Here is a 19,836-nt window from a genome sequence, read left to right on the forward strand (position 1 = left end):
CTGATTTACACATGTTTGGGTCATTCAAGGTGTTCCTGGGAGGCCAGCGTTTTAGAAGTGAAGCAGAAAACTTTCTATTTTGATGGTATCCAAGCACTAGTGAAATGCTGGGATAGGTGTATTAATGGAGCAGGGGATTATACTGTATATGGAAATAAATTACAGTGTTACCGCAGCATTTTCGCCTTAAGAACAAAAATTTTGCCAAAAAATTGCAAAATATCCAAAGCGTGTTCATATATATATATGTATATGTATATGTACAGTATATGTATTTATTTATTTTTTTCCCACAAGACACAGCACCACAGGTCCCAAGAAGGTAAGTACAGTAGCAAGAAGAAGAGGAAGCCACTTTCAGTTTAGTTTTTAAAGCAGCCTGTGCCAAGAAGAATTCCAAATTAAGGTTAATATCCATTTATTTTATTTTTTACGTCATTTACATGTTTTGATTGTTTTTTTATGCAAAAAATAAATATAGTGTTGGAAATTGGTAATATTGGTAATATTTTTGGTGGCTTGAACGGATTATCTGCATTTGCATTACTTCCTATGGGAAATTCGTTTCACTATACGAAATTTCAACTGCAGGACGGATTAAATTCGCATTCCGAATATTTTTAGAATTGGATTCTGTTATTCTCTAAAATAACTCCTTGTAATATTTAGTATGTTTTGTTTTTAGTTCAACCAAACAATCATTTCTTGGTTAAAGTCACTTTGAGCTTTACTTTTTTGTCCATTCTCGTTATTTATGAACATTAACTACACAATTTTATGCACCACATTGCCAACATACAGTATGACTGGTTAATTAGATAAGTGTGATGATACCTAAGCATGTGTTAAGGTGTTGCTTATAAAAAGGACTTGGAAATTGTATCCTGTCTGAATAGTAGTTAACAAGCTTCTTTATGAAGGCATGTTGTAAATGACGAATAAAAAAATAATAATTTTACATATATACAGTATATATATATGTGTGTGTGTGTGTGTGTGTGTGTGTATGATCCCCTTGATTTTTCATATTTTATGTTCTTTGTTTAAAAGTTTAAAAAACCACTAACGCTTCTCCTAATGTTCGCTCTGTATGTGGTCGTATAAAATTATAAGTTCATTAATACTTGAATACATTTGAATATTAAGTCTTTTTAAGCGATTAGGATTCAAATGCAACTTTGAAGGAACAGGACAGCTCTAATCTCTAAAACACAACTCTAGCAGACTCAGAGGTTACAATGCTGACATTTCATTCGGTAATCCTGAAATGTATTCCTCTCTCGCTTTATGCTCCTGCCAAAACAGTACAGTAAAAAACATCAGCCGCTTAAGATTCACAGTGTAGCACCGCCACAGCACCGAGCTCTGATTTGCATTCTGATCTCAAGCTTAGCATCTTAATCTGTATGTGTCGCAGGGAAGCACAACAGTCCTACACCAGGGGCATTGAAATGATGAGTGTAAAAGGCGGGACGCTGTGTCGGGTATTCCCTGACCTGGTGCGGGGAATCTCGGCCTCGTCCTTCCTCCAGCGCAGTGACGGAGGGGGATCTCCTTGCACCTGGCACCTGAACTCTACATTCTCGTCCAATAGCGCTACCTGGTTCACTGGCCTACGCACGAATGTGGGCTTCTCTGCAACACACACACACACACACACACACACATGCACACCAATATATATAAACACACACTGGAAAAAATCTATTTATTATTATATTTATTATTCTCTAATACATAATCGAACTGTATGTAAAATAAACAGGTTTTATTAACTTCCTGAACTCAAAATAAATAAATAAACGTATATCTATAAAATCTACAGTATAATTCCACGCGGGTTGCTTACCAAACACAGACAGTTGAGCCATCTCGCTCTCCCTCTCCCCCACCATGTTGGTCGCCACACACACGTACATCCCTCCATCGCTCTTTCGGGTGTTGGAGATGGTCAACTTCCCGCCTCGAATCTGAACAGAGACCAACAGATCAGGTTATAAATCTTACATAAATAATTTTAATATTTTGTCTGGAATGTTCTCAAACCTAAGGCATACAGTATATAACAAGTATAGCTGCATAATTAATCATATTTTAATGACTCTTGAGATTTTTGGCTTACTATGCTTAAATTAAACTACTGAGATGCTGGGACACAATTTGTGTTTTTTAAACCCCTAAAAAGAAGTGAGCGGCTGCACTACCTCATTAGCAGCACAATTCTAAGGTTTAGTACAGTATGTTATTGTATGCTATATAAGTTATACTATATAGGTTTAGGTAATGTACCTAGGTACATTACTTACTTACTTACACTACATACTGTATATACTTACCTACTTAAGTGTTTACATACTAATTAATTTACCCACTGATTTATTTTTTGCTTACTAACTAATGTATTTACCTCTTTATGTTAAGTGCTTAAACAACTTCAAAGCAAAATCCCCAGTGTTACAATCCCCCATACATTGTTTATAGAGGGACGGTTGGGCTCAAATGGTGTTAAGCACTAGGGATACCTGCGTACTTATTTATTCCTGACCTACAGTAATGGCCAAAAATATTAAGACACTATATGTCATGTATTATTATAGTTTTTCCTGTGCACCAAATACAGTCGGTGATTTCATCTGAAGACTTGTGCTAATTAACTGAAAAACTACTGAAAAACTGCCAGTTTGACAGCTTTTGGAACCATGGCCTGGGTCTTCTCCAGACCTAGACCCTATAGAAAACCGTTGAACAGTTGTAAAGAAGGCAGCAGCATCGCCAAACTGTGTTCTGTACATGATCTGCAGGAAGCGATCCAGCAGGCATGCATTGAGCGAGTGACATCAGAGTACTGCAGATGTCTTTTTGACTCTGTGCCAGCCTGATCCAGCAAGTTTAGAAGAATAAAGAACTAAATATTTATTGTTGCATAGCAATTCCATTTCATAGAATAACACAGTATTCTTATTATCTTGATTGTTGTTATTAAAAAAGTTTGACTTATTAAAACATTGAATTAAATTTATGTCCCAATACTTTTGGCTGCCACAGTACGTCACAGTGCCACAGCTTAATTTTTTTCTCATTTAGTTACGTACTTAAGTGTTTACCGATCTACTGTACTTATTGTTTACTTACTTCTTAATTCCTTTCTTACTTTTAAGGTTACTTATTTATTTACATGCACCCCTATTTACATCTTTTTTCTAATTACTTACGTATTACTTATTATTTAACTTAAATACATACTTGTTTAGATCATAACATTGTTTATCTGTCATATAGCACACTAATAACATCTAACTCAATTAGTGTGCCAAAGGACTGATCTCTTAATTGTTAATACTATGAAGGAATACAGGTTAAAAGTGATGCAGTGAATATTTGTTCATAAACCCATATGCAGGCTGAGAATAACTGAATATTTTTCATGCTCTGATCATGCAGTGCGCTGGGATGTGTAATGAAATCCAGAACACACAGTTATCCTGTCGTCTTTAAGGTCAAGCCGAGCTTTATCCTTCCTCCAGAAGGTGGTGGGCTCTGGATGACCTCGGGGAGCCTGACACTCCAGCGTAGCCGATTCTCCTACTGCTATCACCACATCCTGAGGATTCTGCCGGAAGTCATCACGCAGGACTAACATAGAGACACAGAATGAGAGAAAGAGAAAGATCTGGGTTATCTTATGCTATATTCTGTTAAATAATCGACTGCTAAAAATTTTATCCTAATATTAATCTTTATCTATTTTTTTATTAACTTGTTTTTAATGTCTTTTTAACCATCATCATAGAAAAACACATTGAAAGATTGAAAAGAGTATAAGAAAGATAGAAAGTAAAACTTTCAGAAATAGAAAGAGGAATACAGCAAAGACTAAAGAGACAAAATAGAAACATGAAGGAGTGGAATAGTTAACAGAAAAACAGAGAGGTCTGGAAAATGTGAGACAATGAAACTGAAAGGAAAGGTGGGGGAAGGATTGTGCTGTAGATTGGGTAAGACAGATTCAGAAAAGAAATTAAAAGAGAGGTGAGACAGAAGGAGGAAGATCAATTAGGTGGGGTAAGACAATGACACAGAGGGAAAATTATGGAAAAGGAGAGGAGAGAGGTGAGGCAAATAACCTGACAATAAGTGCAAGAAATATGTAGAGGTGGAGAAATAAAAAAAAGGAGCAAAGTGAAAGGAAAGACAGATTGCGAAAGTGTGCGAGGCATGGAAATGTGAAATGGAGAGAAGGACAAGGGAAGCTGGAGACGGAAAGGGACAGAGATAGATGAGCAAAGCAAGAGCTTCGGAGAAAACAGACCGAGGAAGTGTGAGACAGCAAAAACAAGACAGGAGGAGAAAGGGGTAAGACAGAGAATTTGAGAATTTGAGAGGTAGAAACTGACAGTGATGAGCAAGAGAGAGAAAGAGAGAGAGAGAGAGAGAGAGAAATATGTGAATGGGGTGAGACAAGTGGAACAAAAGAACAACAAATAGGAATCAGGAAAAGTATTTATACTCAAGAGGAAGCAGTGACACAGGGCAAAAAAATAAGAAAGAAACTGAAAGAAAGAAATTTAGAAAAATTGAATGAGAAAATAGAACAGTAGTGGTTAGTTGGAGATAATAAAGGACAGAAAAATTGGAGAGCTGTGAGAGAGAGAGCGAAAGAGATGGGACAGATAAAGAAAAAAAAAGCCAGGGAGAGTTGGAGGAAAAGAGACAGTTGAGCGAATAAAGGTGAAGGGATTAGACAGGGACACTGACTAAAAGGAGGTAAAAAGTAAGAAACAGAGATTGATTAAGGAGGAAGGGAGGTGAGACAGCATGAGACCGAGAGAAAGAGAGAGAGACAGGAAGCAAGACAGGAAGAGACAGAGACGGGGTGAGAATAAGGAACATTAAGTGGCACATTTCCTGTGTTTACACCGCTGCTTAATGCATCACTGTAAAAGGTTCATACTCATCCCAAAGCCGCACTAATGGCACATTGTGTTAGAAAAACTACCCAATTAGTGTCAAAATGAAGCTCTCCTCTTCCGTAAAGCCTGCATAACATCACACGACGCTCCAGCAGCCTGAGAGAATGCGTGGGCGGGATGGAGGGATGGAGGAGGATGGTAATTATTGGACGATATTCGAGTCCCAGTGGAGCATCTCTGACAAACATCAGTGACAGACATGGAGCCCCGAGGCCGAGCTGTCAATCACACCAGCCTGAGAATGTGGAACGTTTCAGTCGAGAAATGCAGCTTTCACACACAAAAAAACCAGCTAGCCAGATGGCAAGTGTGTTCATCGGCCATACACACACTGACACACACACACCTCAGGTGACACGTGTCCTGCCACCTCTAATCAAGCTCTGGACCATCAAATGGCAACACATGCACTTCCTCATGCCGATACTATTAGATAAGCAACAAGACAGGTGCTTGGCATTATTCCAGACATTTCCCAAGAGTCCTTTCTCTCTCACTCCCTGATGAATAAGCGTCAGCAATCAGTAATAGCGTGAATCATGATGTTGCTCCTCTTCATAATGGTCGGGTAAAAAAAAGAACCCTTTTCTATGGCAGAGTTTGCTTGTTTAGAATCACGTTGGTGATACACAGCTTACTGGAAGTAATAGAAAGATTTTAAACCTAAAAAAACAAACATTTCATTAAAAGTCACCTCGTCTTCATCTTTCTGCTGCTCCCGTAGGGGTCACCAAAAAGGATAATTTGTCCCCATCTAACTCCAACTTCCCCATTTTCCTTTGTCACTCCAACCTCCTGCATTTCCTTCTTTACCACATCCATAAACTTCTTCATGGGCCTTCTCCTCTTCTCCTCCTGCCTGGCAGCTCCATCTCTAATATTCTCCTCCTGATATACCCCTCATCCCTTTTCTGTACATGTTTAAACCATCTTAATCTGCCCTGTCTGACTTTATCCCCAAAATGTCCTTCCTGCACTGTCCATCTAATATACTCATTCCTAATCCTGTCCATTCTTGTGACTTGTGACTCCCAAAGCAAATCGCACCACCTCCAGCTCTGCTTCCCGTCCTTTTCTCAGCAGCAACGTCTTCAAACTGTTCAACGTTGCTGGTCTTACTACTGTCCTGTAAACTTTTTCTTTCATTCTTGATGATACTGTACCTTTCTTTATACAAAATTTACTTTTTAAATCATTTTTGAAGTCAGATAAGACTCCGGTGTGAGTCTGCAAAATATGTGGAAAAAACCCAGTGCTTTAGGTGTACTGTTTTTATGTTGTCATAAGGAGTAATTTGCACAGACCTTCCTCTGCCCTGGGACACCCTTAAAAAACAAACTGCATCGTTGTTTTAATTTATGATTCATTTTTATGTCGCAGCTAAGAGCAAAGAACAGTTAATGCTCTGTTGTTGGCCGTACACAAGGACACAAGTTTTTTACTTCCATCCTATAATAAGTAAAAACACGACATGTATTTTAACTAAGACTTAATTTCAGATCCTTAAGCTCTAAATGTTGCTAGTTTTAATTAGTTTTACTACTTATTTGTCAAGTTAGAATGTTAAATTTACCCAATGAACATGACCTCAGCCACTGTGGTAGCTTGTATTGCATGTTTAAGCAGGAAAAATCTTCAAGCTAATAATTGTGGGAAATGGTCAGAATGTACTGTACCAGTGAAACAATGCAAACATTTTAAGCCAAGTCCATCAGAATATTTGGGTGGATAGAGGTACTCTAAAATGTACTACTCTGATTTATTGAGTTTGAATTTAAAATTTAATTTACAATGAAATCCCTAAAGATGTTTCTTAAGGGCTCAAGAACTTTAGGTTAGCCATAATTATAAGCTAATATTACAGTGCTAGCCATGTGCATTTTGCAAGTAGAAGACTAAATGTCTCATCGTAAGACTGCTCATCTTGATTGTTAAATAATAATTTTATTTTATGGACAAACACCACCCAACTTTTCTTAATGTACATGCGTGTTAGCTCCAAAGGTATGGAAAGGTGACATGTACCACCTGGGGTTGATGCTGTGGGCTTGATGGGGCAGGCATACAGTAGACACAGAGGGTTGAATGTAAGGAGTCTTTTTTATTAAACTGAGACGAGACAGCCTAGAAACAAGACAGCCTAGAGACTGATAATCAGTAGCGGTTAGTAGCTAAACGGGTTGGTATCAAAACATGTTATTGTATAAACGGATAATGACCTAAACGGGTTAGTAACTACATGGGTTTGTATGTAAATGGGTTAATGACTGAAGATACAAAAAACAAGAGGATCAACACACAAGAGGATCAACACACTAGAGGCTAATCCTTACTAGCGGCCAAACCTGCTAGCAGCTAAACACTCAAGTGACTAAACATACATGAAGTAACATATGTGAGAGGCACACAGACATTGGAAACACACAGAACAGTATTTACACAGAACTCTGGACAAACTAACTATTATATTTAACTTCACAAAAACAGCTTTATAAATTAACTGCAAAACGAACATAAAACCTAACAAAACTAGAGTCAACTTAAAACAGACGTTACACAACAAATGCAAACTAATACAAAACAAAACAAAATAAATGCCCACTTGACACAACTAATGCTCAAACCAGGTTCTCAGAACAAACAGCTTTTTAAAAAGGATCTAATGAGCCACCACGGTTCAGGTGAGCGCTCTCATCACCTGACCAAGGTGCATTCTGGGAAACTGAATCCAAAAACAAAAAACTACACAAAACACACATACAAAATTACACATACACATAAGCACAAAAACTGTGTGTTTGTTTTTCATGCTTTACATTGTATATTTGTGTCAAAGGTGTATTAGACACACTTTGTCAGACTTACAGGGACTGTAGTACATTTCCATTTTAAACCTACAGGGACTAAAAATGCTTCTTTAAAAGTGGAATATATATAATCACCTTTAAATGCACCTTAATGGTACTAATGTACTAAATGTACCCAGGTTACATGTTTTGTACCTTTAAAAGAGATCCAAGAGAAAAAAGTGGAGTCATACATTTGTTATGCAAGTATACTGTATAAACAATGACTGCAGCTTTGCAGAGGTGGAAGATACTGTAGCTAAATAAATGTACAGACTAATAAAAACTTTACTCAATTTAAGTACTGTACAAATGTGTGGGAATTGTACGTACTGTAATTAAGTACAATTCTCACACATCTGTACTTTAATTGAGTATAGTTTTATTAGTGGATACCTTTTTTCTTTTTCCACGTAATGCTAAAGCAAATATCAGTACTTTCTACTTTACTACATTTGTGCATGCTGTTCATTTACATACACAGTAGTGTGTAATATTTGATAATCACCCCCTGCTGACTATTGTATGTATTTGCATGATTTGCCTTGGTGAAACGCTTAGTCGTGTAGCAGGTGTTTGAAATCAGAAGATGGTTCCTGACAGACAGACAGAGATAAAAACAGCACATTCACAGTGGGAAGCAGAGAGAGAGGGGCAGACTCTTACTATGATTTAGGGCTAGAGTAAGTTACCAGCTCGCAATATTTGAATTTAAGTACTGTGCATTTTAATTTTAATGTGAATCCTTTTTTCAAATTTATTTATTTTATATTTTACTATAAAACTACTTAAGTAATCAATTAAAAATGTGAATGGAGGACTTATACTTTTACTGGAGTAATATTTCACCTGGAATATCTCTACGTTTACTCAAGTACAGTATTTGTATACTTCGGTCACCTCTGCATGTGTGAGCTGACGCAAGGTTTTTTTTCCCCCTTTTACTTGAACAACTTAAGAACATTCTGAAGCCCTGCTGGAGTAGTAAACACCTAATCCTCAAGGGGGCAGCAAGGTAAAGGTGGCAGCTAAAGTTAAAGGTTAAAAGACAATAATTTCCTGAAATGTGTTCTTTTCCAGTTTGCATGTGCATTTAAGTAATATTAATATGTACAGCTACTTACAGCAATACATGGAACAGTATGTCGCATTACAAAATTTGTAGGCATACAAGTTCTTCCCTGGTGAAGCCCCTTCTGAACAGTAATAAACGGTACATTAAAGGTACAAAAGGTATAGCATTAAGGACACCATCCCAGGAACAAAATACATAAAAATGTACCCTTGATGGTACCAACCCATCAACAAGCAAAAGTACAGTTTGGTAAGCTATTTTTAAGTGTTTGTCCCAAACCACTTTGGAAAGGTCTGGATGATATTACTGAATAACTGGCTATAACAGATTTGGATCATTTAAGTGCTCCATTAGGCATTTGCAGGACACTAAACATGCCCTGGTGCAAATGGAAAAATGTGTAAAAATAAAGCCTGGGTATTATGGTGGGTTTCAGACAAGACTGCTGCACAAGCTTCTGTAGAAGGATGAAGGTAAAGACGAGAAGAGGGGGAGGGTGTAACAGTGCTAAGCACTGATATGAATGTGAATAGGACCCAGCGTGTTGTTTCTTTGGCTCGGAGAAAGCCCCCGAATGCTCCTCCCTGACACTGGGGGCAGATGGTGCTGCTGCGGAAGCATCGAATGAAGAGCAAAGGCAATTAGTCAAGCATTGAGAGGTGCGCAGAAGAGCCCACTCTTTTCCATTGTTTGCCCAGCTTAATTGCTCCACATCCAGCGGCCGCACCGCCCCTTTGCTGCCATCTGATCGCTGCACGTTCAATTATTCAAATGAGCTCCTCGCAGCGTCCCGATCGGCATCTTTATTTACGCTCTGAGAAAAATGAAGGCTGATTTTTAAACAAATTTCATTCCCTAGCACGGTGTGAGGAGGGGGATGAGGTCTTAGCACGAGACCAGTGTGAAGGTATTTCTCTAGTGCTGTGTAGAGGGTCATTACGTAATTATAAGGAAGAAGCAGCACACAGACAATAAGCAGGGGCTAAAAAAGTCGGTCGAAATAACAGCACATGCAGGTGTTGTTCTGTTATTCAGACCCACGTGAATGGTGTTTACATTCTGCTTGATTTTTTTTATTAAAATCTACCATCCCCTATTATGCCTAAATGATTTAAGAGAAGCAGGATTAAGACATTATTTAGTTTGATACACGTTTATTTCATTTTAAAATTAGCCCTGTCTATTATAATGTGGGGGAGGAGTAGAAGAAGAATAAAACATGGCAGTAAGTGCTTTTATAGGACAATAATCACTGTACAGTAGGGATAATGTGACTTCTGTTGAGTGATGTTTAAATGTTTTATTCCTTTGATAATACAAAAATTTATCAAAGTGTACTGTATATTTTTGTTCATAGAAGAATGGCATTTTTAAAGTTGATGATCTGCAAAACAAATACATTATGGTTCCCACAGTCATAACCGTTGTTCTATTATGAGGCTCTTGCTCCTGAAGTCAAGCCAGAAAATTGCAGCTTTTTGTGTTACTTAAGACACCAACAATTGCTTAATAAACATTTCCTCATTAAGGAAAAGATTTTATATAGTTAACATTTACAAACGTATTCGTTACCCTTCAATAAGAGTGAGTGCATTAAAATAAAATAAAAAATAAAAATCAATCAACACTTTCAGACTAGTTAGAACTGTAAATCCAACAGCAGTGCATGTAAAAATATCACCAGCCATAAAAACAACCAACAATAAAATGCCAAGGATTTTCTAAATCCTTGACAAACCCTCAAATCCCTAGCTTTGCTTAAGGCCAATTTGCTTTCATCACCACATTCATGTACCTGAGCATTTGCTGTGCCATACCATGAAGGAAATATATGAGGCAGTCAGGCAGAGGCTCAGTTTTTTTAAAGCATGACCACACTTTTTATTTTGTTCCTTGAGCAGAAGTGGCAGACTTACAGCCACTGAGGTCGGCTCAGCCAGCGCAGCATCTTAGATAAACAGCACATGGGCAGAATGAATCAGGCACTGCAGGAAACAGATGATTCTGCGGAAAAATAAATGACTTTGGTGTTGCCTTAATGTCTTGTTCATGCTGCCAGGATTGTGACTTGGATGAGTATGAGAGGAGAAACAAAAAAACCCTAAAAACAAGCAGGTGATGCAGCTGTTCTTTAACTCTGGAATGGACATGGAATTTAACATGGAATGATAAGGTGCCGGGTACAACATCTAGATGATGACATCTTATATCATCTGATTTAAAAAAAAAATAAAAATAAAAAAAAACTCTCTAAAACACAATGCTATCATTACAGCCTTTCTGGCAAAAGATCGGTGAGCGTGACCATAACTTGGATTGAACCTTTCTCATCTAGGTCATTTAAAAAAAGTTCAGTGAAGCTGTAAGTTGGTGAGGTTTTAAATATTAAATTTGAAAAGGCCAGACACCAGGCGACATGGGCGGGCCACACTGTGCACAGCACTCAGGGGGCTGTCCTACTTCTGTCATGCTGATGACAAAAAATAGATAAAGAATCAGCAGCCCTCTGAGATAATCACATACATTTGCTGATGAGGGTATTATCTCGTCTCCAGAGAGAGAGAGAGAAAAGGAAGAAGTGGGGATGAGAGAGAGAGAGAGAGAGAGAGAGAGAGAGAACATGGAAGACAGAGACAGGCGAATGAAGAAATACATGGACTTGGCATTTTTTATTATTTTTTTGAATAAATAAATAACTTTGTATGTCTGTGGCCTGAAACAGTCATTAGCAATCAGTCAGAGGAAACTTTACTGCAAAAAACAGCAATGTTACCGTAGCTTCCCCAGAGGCGATAAGCTAAGCCTTAGTCCGCATAACCTATTAAAAGCTCTTGCATTTTTTTCTTTTTTTATTTTTTTTCTTTTTAACAGTCATCAGCCTAACAAATGCAGTATAGCGTGATTGGGACATTGTGCACATTCTGGACATCTTTAGCAAGGTCCATTAGTACATAATTATATCTGCAAAACTTAGGAGGAGGAAAGCATTAAAAGTTTGAAGGTTCATTAAAGGTAAATTCGGATGTTTGCTAAAGGTACAGTATAACGCAATGTTAAAAATTAAAAGGAATACTTTGTTCTGTGGTTTTTTTTTTTTTTTAAGGAAATGCTCTTAGGGCTTTCTTTGAAGTCAAGACAACACTATGCTGCCTAGGCTAAAAAGCATGAGCACAATAGTTTCCTAAATAGTCATGCTACGTCTTGTTCTGATTGGTGGGATATTTTTTTTTTCTCCTGCCAGGTTATGTGATTTGTCTGACTTTTACAATCACTGATCTTGAACATCAGACAGAAAATATACTTTTTCCCTCGAAAAAGATACTGAAAAAACGCTGTGTATTGTCAGCGTGGCAAATTGTCAGAACCATGTGGCCTACAAACATGGCTGCTAAAGACTTGACCACCCAGATGCTGTCATCTGTTAAAAGTGATATTGGCAAGATTATTAAGTTTTATCAAACTGCACTCGAGTCCAACCCCTTATACCTATCGTATAAGTTCTACACAGTTTAATACACTGGATGTTCACCAATCAGTATCAAATTTGTTCATGCAGTGTTGAATAAACACCTTCTATTTCACAGGCAGCTTCAATAGAAACACCTCTATCCCTGCATGGTCAAGTAATTATCCAACCATATAATTATGTGGCAGCAGCCCAGTGCACTGAATCATTCAGAAAAAGGTCAAAAGCTACAGTTATTGTTGACATCAAACATCAGAAAAAAGTGATCTAAGTGACTTTTACTGTGGCATGGTTATTAGTGCTATACGGGTTGATTTGATTTCCCAGACATTTCAAATGCAGCAGTCATACAGTATATATATACATCCTTTACACAAAATGGTGCAAAGAACATTTAGTGAGTGGCACTTCTGCAATTGAATCCTTTAGTTAATGAGCAATAGCAGAGGATAAATGCCAGACTTGTTGGAGCTGACGTCTACAATACCTCAAATAACCACTCTCTACACACACTTGGTGAGCAGAAAAGTATCTCAGAATGCACAGCAGAATTTTTCTTTCTTAGATTCTTTAAGTATGTAAATAAAATTACTTTCTATAAAGTTCTTAAAGGATCCTTACGGGAAATACTGACTTTATATTTAATTATGGATAGGTTCTCATTTCATTTTTTAATTATTACTTTTTTATGTGGTATTCTACCATTTTCATCATCACTGATCAAGCAAACACATGGTAATATTCGGGAAACTTTGGGGAAACTGTCATTTTCATGGATCTGTTATGTATTCAGTAACAGTTTTGTTACAGCTAAAAATATTTAAAATGACGGCTACCCCTAAATACCAAACTAAATGGTTGATGCCGTCCAAACTACTAATACACATTAGTATTGGTGTGTGGTTTGGGGTTTAACAGAGAATCTAATGTGTGTAGTTATGTAAGGCTTGTGGGTTAAACATCCCTGACTCCGGACAAACACGAGCATGCATGCTTCATTTCCTGATTACAGTAACACCGTGTCTGCCTTTGTATTTGTAATTGATTAACATCACATTCATCTATAAAGCAGTCATTCATGAGCTGACACACTCATTTAGGCCATCATCATTCGCCCCTGGCAATCCCTCTGAGGCTCCCAGCCTCGCTCTGCATGCTCTTTATACAGTATATAACCACTGTATGCGTACTCAGCTACAGGCTGACCTTCAATTTGCATGGAAATTAAAACGCTCAAAGTCTTTAAGTAGCAACAGGAGCTATTGTTTGTCTTCTGAATAATGCAGTAAAGCCTGTTCAAATGAATGAATGAAGTAAGACTCAAACTGAATGCCAAAAGTCTGGGACTGTGGGATGAGACACAGTACAACACTGGAACAGAGCCACAAGGCAAATCATGTCTATGCAGTCAGGCCCAGAGACAAAAAGAAAACTTTGTAATATAGCCGTTTTCATGCAAAATCAATGTGCAATGTCCAAACTTAAAGTGTGCTATGGTGCTTTGAGACATAGTGAGTCATGACTGAGAAGGATGAAGGCATTTATCTGCCTTGTTTCTTTCAAATAGATACCCAGGGAGTTTAGTCGGCTTTTTCTCCTGTGCATCTTGTTGTTGCTCATGACTTCTAGGTGTGATCACACTACTTATAGCACACTTACACAGAGCATAACCTCAGAAAATAAGCTCCACAAAGTCCTCAACTGTGTTACCTCTGTATCTTTTAAACTAGACATGTTCTGGATGTTCTGGAAAGTCCAACTCGGGTATGACAGCTGCCTTCCCGCAGTGTAGCTCCAGCTGCAACCTTACAGTAAGATCTCACCCAGTTAGATTGATACAGGGAGAAGACAGAAGCATGATGCAACTTCACTACTTTCTGTGTAAACTTTCTCAATTCAGTAACCCCATAGCAAAACTTCTACGCAAAGCACACCAAAAGCCACACAGAATGTTACAGCTAAACATACACACATATAATATCAAGCAATTATCACTTATCCTGAGATGTATATTTGCCCTAGATATGCAATTGCGTTAGAAGACTTTCCAATTTCCTGACCATAAATCATTCGAGTCAACTTAACACTAGGATTTGACGGAGGATGATAAGTGAGTGGTCACCTCTTGGCTGGCCTCTGCTGGGAACTAATTGAGAAAAGTGGTGTGAGACCATCTGTGTAGCTACATCCCGCTTTGCTGCTGTAAAAAATTGTTAACACTATGATCCAGAGATCTTTGTACTGGAAATAGTTAACACTGGCAAAAACAACAAAAAAAGACTAACAGAATAAAGCCCTAACGTAATATTCAGTCAAAGTATTATCCAGTAATCATGTGGCAGATTGAGAAAATCCCCACATAATAAATTGGCATTTTTCAGTACATTGGCTTCTTAAAAATGCACTTCTTTCTGAGCTGAAATGTTTTCTCTCGTGTATGTATTTTAATCTGTTGCATTTTTAAATCTGGTATAAATACGTACTACTGACTATGAATTAATGATGACAACAACAACAAGTTATTTTCATGAATCGATCTACTTGTTGAATTGTGACTGCAGTAGCTTCCAAGCCGCCTCGGACAGGACTGTCTTCCATGGAAGTATAAGTTTGTCATAATTATAAATGTAAATGTCAGTCATTCACGAGAAATTTCATCACAAGTCCAATTTACTTGGGGTTTAATATATACTGTATACCTAGCTTACTGGAAGTTGAGTCACTGTTGAAGGAGCAGAAATAAACAAAACATGGCGGCCTTCTGTCTGAAGTGTCAGGCAACTTGATATTAGTTTCTCATTAATGTGACAGTTAATATAAAAGTAATTTCACAGTTTCAAAATTACGGGTGTTATACAGATAATTAGCATCACCATAATTACTTGTGGGACTCACAGCCATGTTGATATTTAATATAATAATACTATTGCTTTTACTTAAATGTTGTGGAAAAAAGCTGCCATGTTCATATTATCGCAATCCAAATGATTACAACATGCTTTATGAGGAGGTTATTTGAGCTGACAGGTTGCTAAAGCAGTCACCACGTTTCGCATTAGTCTTATAATACATACTTTATTGAAGTACTACAAGATTACAATGAGAAATAAGTTATCATTTTGATTATCACCATCATCCACATTAGTGAAATCTTATTACCTGAGATGAATTGCATGAGGCTTGTTGTCACCTCTTTATTGATATCTGTTTAACATGAACATCTTTAACATTACTGAGGAATTAATAGATTTATTTTATTTATATTCTACTGGCTAAATTTCCTATCATATTCCTGCTATTTTTATTTATAAGGCTTTTCTTTGTTTTGCACTCACCTGCTAATCACAACTAACAGCTAATCAGTTTGTGCCGTCTGACACACTGTTGTAGTTAGCAAACAGTAACTTCCCTAAGAGATTTACACTTTTTTCCAATTTATAGACCAAAAGTACTTAGTACACAGAATAAAATATCATTAAGTAATTAAACAAAACTCCTTTAATTATATAATTATTCAATTGTAATTACTTTATTTAAAATGAGGCAATGCTAGTTCCTTGTTGATAGAGATGCTAGTTTGTTACACAAGCTAACTGAGCTAGCAATGCTATGGTTGCATTATGCTTAGGTTTAGATTGTCTAATTACTCAAATATATTTTGTGTATTTAAAAAAAAAAAAGGTTTAACTAGTGACTTACCATGATAATTATTTAATTAAAATGTATTACTAATTACAATCTACTTGTTTTATACAATAGCATTTTTTCCCTACTTGCTTACATAAAAGGACATTAAACTAGCTTAAACCTTCTCTAGTGATGCAATGTTTTAATTGTTACAGTAGCTTGCTTAAAACACAGAGAAATGAATCCTGAAAGCATGCCATGTTAACTATATACAGCATGAAGTGATTTTAAAACTGATCTGTTATATGGCCCTGTGACGCACATCCCTGCAAACTCAGAGACACTTTTCCATTTTAACTATGTATGTGTGCTGGAGTACGAACGTGTGTGTCCACTTTTAACTGCGTATCCAGAATCCAATTACTTGTTTAAATTGTTATGTGATCCATGTGTCAACCGGAAAAAAATAAAGGATAATTCACACAACCATGCAGTCATGAATGGACAATAATGAAATCTTTGACTCTAATGTATAAGTGGTCAGAGGTTAACAGGGATTTCACAACACATCATCAGCATGTATCTAAATTGCACCAGGGGGCTGAGAACTGCTTTCTATACCTAAATGCCTGCATGTGTGTAAAGTGCATCTTAGAATATTGTAAAAGTTTTATTATTATTATTATTATTATTATTATTATTATTATTTGTCATTTAAATTATATTTCATGCATTGTTTTGGGTGATTTTTAATAGTTACAGCTTATACCTCCTAAAAATCCGATATCTCAAAGTATTAGAATGACAATACATAAATGTCCAACTTCTGAAAAGTATGTTCATTTATGCAGTCAGTACTTGGTTAGGGCTACTACATTAGATCATCCTCTAGCACAAATTGCTGCTTCAGTGTGGAATGGCATGGAGGTAATCAGTCTGCAGCACTGCGTTATTCAAGTGGCTTTAATAGCAGCCTCCAGCTCGTCTAAATTTTCATAATCTAATTCTTTGAGATGCAGTGTTGTAATCCTGCTCAATGAGTAATCCTTTGCCTGTTGGACCAGTATGTGATGAGTTTGTTAAACTTGTGATCCTAGCAGAATGTGTGTGTGTGTGTGTGTGTGTGTAGGGGGCATAAATTAATCACTTTATTCATGCTGAGAAACTAAATAAAAATTCATTTTATGATTACATTTTCCAGTCACAGTAGTTACATGACATGCTACACAAACTCAGAATATGCACGTGATCTTCTTAGCACTACATTAAGGAAGACCAATCCAGACATGCTAATAATTTGTAATAGAAAAAAAAAACAGTGGCATGCTCTGACCTAGCTAATTATAATCAAGCACTGAGTGTTGTAATGTAATAAGAATGAAAGTTTCTGATTTTTTAGAAAAACATGTCTAGAACTATTTTACTTATCTTAAATTACAGCAATTAACAAATGCTGGCGAAAATATTCATTTAAGTGACACATTTTGTCCGTTTATTACTGTTGTGGAATTTGTGCAAACACAGTCATTTCTTCTTTAGTTTCTTTTTTGTCCATCTTAAAAAAATGCAGCTTGCTGTATCTACAACTTTGTAACTTTACCGTGTCAGAAAATTGTACCTCTCACGGTTAAAACACCAACACTTCCCACAATGCGAAACAAATCACTTCATGAAAAACTTTTACTATACAAGTCCCTAAATGAGCTGTTACTATAGAAACGATAGCATCAGTATATTAAAAGCATTCAAATAGATCTGATCTCAGACCTGTGGTTCCATAGAAGGTTAACCAGCACTGTCTGTCCAATCAGATTCGAGAATTTAACAGCGTTAACAAGTATACAGCGTTGTATTAAATATTCAACAGGCACCCATTCTTAAAGGACAATTTGAATTTGCTATTTACTATAGATCAATAAACAATAAATAATGCTATCTTTTTTATATTTTCAAGCAACTGGGAAGTGACCAGGGTAATGGATGGTGTACAGTAGTAATGTAGGAATGGAGAATAAAAAAAAAAAATCCTCTACAGCAATGGTTTTCAACCCTGATCCTTGAGGACCCCCTGCCTAGAGTTTTCTCAGCTCCCAGCACACCTGATTTAACTAATTAGGCAATTAGCAGTCTTTTTTTTTTGTCTAAATGTGTGTGATAAAACAGGAAAAACACTAAAATGTGCAGGACAGAGTCCTAGGACCAAGGTTAAGAAGAACTGCTCTACAACTTAATCTATATGATCTTTATAATTTGGAGATGTGTAACATATATATTTATATAAATGCTGTTCCTAGGATAGATGCGACTGCAAGCTAAAAATATATCTTGTAAATGATCAGTATATGTGTGGCCGGAGCCTCAAAGTGTGATAAAGGCTTAGTGTGGTCGTCGGCACATGGCTAATCCTTAGTGGCTCTCAGAAGACAAGGCATGCACTGTGCCTCCATCAGTCTCTCCAGTCAGGAAGAGCAGCTGGTTGGAAATCTGCCCCCTTTATAGTGTGGAGAAGCCATGCAGGCAGGTGGCAGAGAAGCCATGAGGGCACCGGGTAGATAGGAGACTAACCAAAAGTGGAGCTGGAAGAAAAGCTTCCCCGATGGAGGCGACTTTCCCTCTTCAAGCAGCTTATTCAGGAGGATTATTTCACCCAAATCTCTTCTAATCACATTTGACCAGATCCATCCTTCCTCCTCTCGGTCCTGGGCCATATCCGTGCTCAATTACTCAGTAATAACTTGCAGTTTGGAGAACAGCGCAGATTTTAGGATGGGTTCACGCCCGGATCGTCCTTAGCCACCCGGGGCTGAGAATATTCATACCATACGGCACGTCAAACAGAACTGGAGGCCTCCCCCACTAGTAGCCGCCCCCTGCCACAGATAAATATGAACGATCTATCATCACCGTGCGTGCCGTGCCACCTCAGCAAATGACACTCATCTTTTATTCGTGACAGTTCCATAAAGAGGTGGAAAAAGCGAATCAGTCAAAGGCTTAGATGAGAGTCAACCTGATAAGCGATTCTAATGACTCTCTCTTGATAGAGGGCGAATGTGAAAGCCAAAGTCGGAGGTTGAGCACACAAAGCAGAACGTCTTACTCTGAAAGTGAGACAGAGACGCCGGTTGGGGGGGGGGGGGGGGGTGTTGACACAGAAGCCCAAATGAGACAGAAAATCAGCAAGAGAAAAAAAGAGAGACAGGAATGAGGGACCACATGGCACAACTGGCACTGACAGAAAGCATGAGTGACAAAAGAGGCACAAAGAGAAGAACTGGTCAGACTTCAGAGTTTCCTTAATGGCGGATAGCCAGGGAAAGGGCCTAATTAGACAGGTGGATGATTATTTCTTTCACAAAACACACATTCACGTTTGTCTAACTGTCCTTGTGTGTACTTCCTGTCGACAGAATTTATCCATTCAATAAAATCACTCTTTTTACGTTTTTTTTTGTTTGTTTGTTTTTACTAAAAGCTGTGTTTCTATATTAAAAAGCAGTTAGTGTTATGTGGACCAGGCATATGACCTCACCGTGACAAAACTGTCCGATATTCCTGTACATGTGGGGAATATAAAACAAGACCAAGCACACATACATCAATTCATTTACCCATAATCATACCCAACCATCTAATTACTTACCCACCCATCTATCCATGCACCCATCCACCTTATATTCACCCACCCACCCCATCTATCTATACTGTTTATCCATTCAACCATCTTTTGGAGACATTTGTCCCCACCAAGATATAAATACACTCCAACACACTGTCTGTCTGTCTGTCTGTCTGTCTGTCTATCTATCTATCTATGGTTTAAAAAAAAAGTCAAATATTCCTATCCTTGTG

General features: G+C 37.5%; 1 protein-coding gene across 2 annotated transcripts in view; it reads right to left on the reverse strand.

Annotated features, from left to right (window-relative positions):
* Positions 1-19,836, reverse strand: part of LOC128545554 (roundabout homolog 2-like) — a 139,725-nt gene that overhangs the window by 50,018 nt on the left and 69,871 nt on the right. For both annotated transcript variants that reach the window (XM_053515955.1, XM_053515953.1), the window contains exons 3-5: positions 3,476-3,633; positions 1,850-1,970; positions 1,497-1,635 (exon numbers count right to left, since the gene is read on the reverse strand). In XM_053515955.1, the coding sequence (XP_053371930.1) occupies positions 1,497-1,635; positions 1,850-1,970; positions 3,476-3,633 (418 nt within the window). The remainder of the gene's footprint in view (positions 1-1,496; positions 1,636-1,849; positions 1,971-3,475; positions 3,634-19,836) is intronic.

This window comes from Clarias gariepinus, chromosome 17 (assembly GCF_024256425.1).
Source record: "Clarias gariepinus isolate MV-2021 ecotype Netherlands chromosome 17, CGAR_prim_01v2, whole genome shotgun sequence".
NCBI classification, from domain to species: domain Eukaryota; kingdom Metazoa; phylum Chordata; class Actinopteri; order Siluriformes; family Clariidae; genus Clarias; species Clarias gariepinus.